Source organism: Mus pahari, chromosome 1, assembly GCF_900095145.1.
Source record: "Mus pahari chromosome 1, PAHARI_EIJ_v1.1, whole genome shotgun sequence".
NCBI lineage: Eukaryota > Metazoa > Chordata > Mammalia > Rodentia > Muridae > Mus > Mus pahari.
The window spans coordinates 75,332,248-75,337,672 of NC_034590.1; the positions used below are offsets into that span (position 1 = coordinate 75,332,248).

Sequence of the window (5,425 nt, forward strand, 5' to 3'; positions counted from 1 at the left end):
TGTGTGCCGCGTCATTTCTTGCTGGCGAGAAGGTAGCGCGGGACACCATATCCTTGTAGACATGATCCTGATTGCCTCTTCCTATGTGCTTATCCTTCGAGCTGTTTTCCGAATTCCCTCTCAAGATGCCCGATTGAAGGCTCTAAACACTTGTGGTTCGCATGTCTGTATAATGCTGTGTTTTTACACACCAGCCTTGTTTTCTTTCATGACTCACCGCTTTGGCCAAAATATTCCCCACTACATCCACATTCTTTTAGCTAATCTGTATGTAGTCATTCCACCTGCTCTGAACCCTGTCATTTATGGAGTCAGAACTAAGCAGATAAGAGAGAAAATTATAAAAATAGTTGTACAAAAAGAATAATTCTATGTAGGTTTACATAAATGTATCCACATATGGCTCAAGGTATATAATAATCTCTTGAAATTCTTTATAATTTTAGGAATGGTTTCCATGCCTAGCACTTTGATCCAAATGCTTTAGTATTAACAGCTAAGAAAATCACAATTCTGCCCAGTCTCCCCACCTCCCTCCACATGTCTGGACAAAGTTTAAAAAGTCATGGAGATAATGCTGAAGGTGACAATGTCCTTTGAACAGAATCAATTGTAGTAAAGAGGGATACCTCTTCATTTCTCCACACATCTTTAAGTAGTGGTACTTGAATCAGAACAGCTAGTGTCTCACAGAATTCTATCCTTTACAATAAGCCCAGACTTTCTCTTCATCTGTAAATCACTGAATCACTTTGATTGATTGATCACATCCTTATAGTTATCATTATTGCTCCTTCTGTGTTCTCACTCCTTCTCCCCATACTTCCCCTCTCTATTCTTCCTCCAATAAGCTGTGTCTTAAGGGATTTGACAAACTACTATACGAATGTTAAGGAAATGTGATACTCTTTTCCAGTTTAATGCAAGTAGGTGTGAGTAATTAGTGTCTTGTATCTAAATTCAATTTGATTCTATACATCATTTGCCTTCATGTACATAGAACTTCATAAAATTTAGAGGGGAATATAAGGTCAATTCTATGGCATAAGCTTAAAAAAATCTCTGTAAAGTTTCTCAATGCTATGAATTTTGAATTTTTGTTCTTTTAAATTCCCAATATGGATGAATAATGAGGTTTTGTTTAAATTGCCATTGAGATGAAATTCATGACTGGCTAGAAAATTCTTGCTTCAAAATCAGTAGCTAGGTCCTGAATGTCTTCTGTTCAGAAATGTTGTCTAAGTCTACATTTCAATACAAAATTACTCAAATTATTAGATGACTAGGAAATATCAGTATAAAAAGCCAAGAAGATAGTAAAAGGTAGCATTTATTCATCTCTGGGAACCTAAGCAACTTTTGTTCTGAATGACACCAGCTATATCCATTCCTGACTGGTATAGCAACCTGCAGATTTTCCTGGTTTGTGTACATGAATTGCATTTGAGTTTTCCAGCCTCTGCCTTGTGCACCTGGAAATTACTTGTTACAATTTGTGAGTGAACATTTTTTTAAAAATGCATCAAAACCTGACCCATGAGCTTAATCTTACAAATAAAATGACTGAGGTCAAAATAAACACAGATACTTATGTCCAAAAGTGTACCAAATAGACCCATCTTTAGCACCATTTGCATGTGGCGAAAGAAAGAAGCTAGCTCAGACAGATTACGTTTATCAGAAATAATCAGCTCTCATTAAGTGGAATGTGAGCCTCGGGAAGACAAGTATTAAATATATCTCATACGCAAAATTGGAGGGGGGTTATCGTGAAGACAGAAGGATGAGTATAAGGGAGAAGGGAGATAAGGCAACAGGGACTATACAGAATAATGGAGGTGTAAATGTTAGCAATGTGTCATGTGCATTTATGAAATAAAACCTATTCCTGTGCAAAATTAGCACACTCTAATTAAAACTGAAAAACCAAATGTCTTCCCTCTATAATTTGACAGTTTTTTATTAAACTATGCCCACCATTTTTAAAAACTTGCCAACCCTCTTCCCTATACATTTTATCCTAAAAGGAATCAAGGACGTCTGGACACATGTTCTCAACCTTGCAGCTATGCAAATATATATATATATCAGTATATATATATATATATATATATATATATATATATATATATATATATATATACTGGAGGTAGGGTGATAGCTGTTTCTGCAAACCTATAGCATGAGCTCATGAAGACAGTTTGCATCTAGGATCATTAGCTTGGCAAGTGCAGATTGCTGACATCTAGTGGTTAAAGGAAGTACAAAGCTTGATAAAATAAACTACTGAGCTTTTCATGGGCTATCTTTAGTAATTTAGTTTACTTATTTATACATTAACGTATTAACTCACTACATTCTGTGAAAAACCATGTGGACTGTATATTGTCTTTTTTACCACTCATGAAAAATCTATAGGAAAAATGATAAGACCCAAAGATATGAGAAGGGCCTTTCGTTATTGAATTACTGGAAATGGATTTAAATTGCCTGACTCTGAAGTATTAATTCTAGCAATAAGATGCTTAAAAAAAAATATGGCTATTCTTTATTTGCTAAACAACTTTTTGTTAGAACAGAGCAAGCAAAATAAAACTACAGTTTTCTGTTGGACTTTGTTTCATATGTACATCAAGCAGGTCTAGATAGATAGATAGATAGATAGATAGATAGATAGATAGATAGATAGATAGATGACAGATAAAAAGCAAAGAACCCTTTCTCACTTTGTCATTTTTAGCTATCTCATACAAAACAAATAATTATAGCATATCTAGGCACACACAGAGAAATGTACAGAAACCTACTGGAATGCTTGGAGCAAGATTTTGGTGTTGTTTTCCTTTCCTTCTATTTGATTAGTTGGTTGGTTTTGTTTAGTTTTTTTTGTTTTTTCAAGACGATGTTTCTCTGTTGTAGCCCTGGCTGTCCTGGAACACGATCTGTAGACCAGGTTGGTCTTGAACTCACAGATCTCCCTGCCTCTACCTCCAGAGTGCTAGGATTAAAAGTTGCCACCACCGCCTTGTTTGTTTGTTTGCTTGTTTGCTTGTTTGCTTGTTTTAGTACAACTTTTTTCCTTTGGGATTACAATGAATGTGGTCATGACACACTTTAAGTCAGAAAGGAAAGAAGGAACACTCTGGAGGCCAATTGGGTTACTGTTGGCCATTAAAAATGGTTGGCCTCTGCAGGGACAGAGACCCAAAGCTGTCTACTCAGGCAGAGTGGGTCATCTTCAGGTCCCTGTGCCTAGACATCCAGCTTTACCTGCCTGTGCACTGTGTCTGAAGCAGGTGTTTGCTAAGGACAAGGATTTCTGGCCCTAGAAGCACTTCAAGCCTGGCACACAGAGCTTTGAGCTATATAAGAAGGCAAAAGGTTCACTCAAGTCTGGCCTGGAGTGTGGTGAGGCTGCCACCTGGTGAGAGCATTGATGACTGGATCGCTGTGCCTGTGGTAGACTTCTTCAACCATATCAACCTCGTCTATGGCACCATGGCTGAGCACTGCAGTGAGACCTGGGCATCAGTCACGGCTGGTGGGCCCCACTATGAGTACTGCTGGCAGGAAGACTGTCGATACTGAAGGCCCAACGAGCTCTCAGCACCCACTATATGGAATTGCTCATGGACTGGATCGAGAGTTTCACCAATGATGAGGATATCTTTCTTACATATGTTGGAGTTCCCTTCCCCAAGAGCTTCCAGAAGGTCTGCACCAAGATCCTAACTCTTCAGAGTCTTTTTTCATGTCTACATCCACCGCTTCAACAGCATCCTCAGCATGGGGGTGGAGACAAATGTCAACCCCTGCTAGAAGCACTTTTACTACTTCATCCAGGAGTTCAGCCTGGTGGACCAGAGGGAACTAGAGCCGCTGAGGGAGATGACAGAATGGATCTGTCACTGAGTCCAGATCTGTATGTTGTTGTCTATTAGATAGACCATCTGAACACTGTAGCTGGGAGAGGGGACCCTTAGGATCCTGTGGGTAGAGAAATCTGAAGGCCTACTGAAGAGTAGGAACCCTCTATAGACCCAACACCTCTGAACTCAGAAATCTGTGTACTGGAATGCATGGAAAAGGGAAGGCTTCAAGTGGGCAACAGAAGAAAAGGAATTTAGTCCCTCGTATTAAGTCCAAGAGTAGGGTAGGCTACCAGGTTTCTGCTCTGAAACTTCGCTCTTTCACCCGACCATGATGGTTCCCAAATCCTTTGGGGAATATGGTTAGCAAGTGTGTGTGTGTGTGTGTGTGTGTGTGTGTGTGTGTGTGTGTGATTGTGGGATTTGTCTAAGAGATCCAGGTCCTTCTAGACACATAGTAGACCCTCATTTTGGATGATGGGTGGATGGATGGATGGATGGATGGATGATAGATGATGGATGTATAGATAGATGGAGAGGTTGACTACAAGTCTATAACCATTATAGGAGTAATGATACAGTCTGACCATGTGTACAAGTGTACAAAATGTGTATGTAGATGGAATTGTACCTCTGAATATTCTAGACTGCCATCTTCTATCAATATGAGACCCTGGCATTTGAGTGGAGGTTAGATAGTGCAGCTTTGCCCTGAGTCCCTTAAGCCTCTGACCTACCACCGTGTGAGCTGATTTGCTTGGCCAAGGATGTCTATGAATTGTCAATTCACTCATCTCTGCCTCCAGAAGGGCCTGATGTCATTATGCCTCTGAGCCAGGTGGTAGTGGTTCATACCTTTAATCCCAGCACATAGGAGGCAGAAGTAAGTTGGATTTCTGAGTTCAAGTCCACTCTGGTCTGTAGAGTGAGTTCCCTGACAGCCAGAGCTACAGAGAGAAACCCTGTCTCAAACAAAACAAAACAAAACAAAACAAAACAAAACAAAACAAAACAAACAAAAGGTAAGCTTCTTCCCCTGGATCTTGAACTTGGAATCAAGATACTTCAATCTATAACCCAGAACCTACTGACATAACTGAAGGCCAGCACAAAATAGCCCTCCAAACCAGGGAGCCACTGAAACTAGAATTGGAGAATCCAGAGTCTTTTCTTCTATCTCAGGACAGAGGATCATGTAACTGATGGAGACCTTTCCATTCTAAAAACACCTGCCTCAGCCCATTCTCCTGATGCTTTCATGCTTCTTGGATTTCCAAGCACTGCTACCAGAAAGGCTGGGATCCTCATTCAGTATCCATTACTCAGTACCTCCATGCTGAGCCCTATACACTGACTTACAGGTAGGGAGATAGGTTTCTGCCCTTGCAGAGCCTTTATCCTGAGAGGCCAGGATGAGAACAAGAAGTCAAATAAGAATATTGTCTCTGTCTCTCAATATGCATTGGAGGAAACAAAAACTGTGAAAAATACAAAGCTTTTAACTTCTATGCTAGGCCTGCTGATTGAGACACCAAGATGCATGTGCAAACAGAGGT

The 5,425-nt window shown here is 40.0% G+C and overlaps 1 protein-coding gene and 1 pseudogene across 1 annotated transcript in view; both read left to right on the forward strand.

Annotated features, from left to right (window-relative positions):
• LOC110328898 (olfactory receptor 52E4) overlaps window positions 1-367 on the forward strand; it is a 1,062-nt gene extending 695 nt beyond the window's left edge. Inside the window, exon 2 of the mRNA XM_021208383.1 lies at window positions 60-367. Within this exon, the coding sequence (XP_021064042.1) occupies window positions 60-367 (308 nt within the window). The remainder of the gene's footprint in view (window positions 1-59) is intronic.
• A 2,725-nt stretch (window positions 368-3,092) lies between these two features.
• LOC110322382 lies at window positions 3,093-3,912 on the forward strand (annotated as a pseudogene).
• Window positions 3,913-5,425: the final 1,513 nt, after the last annotated feature.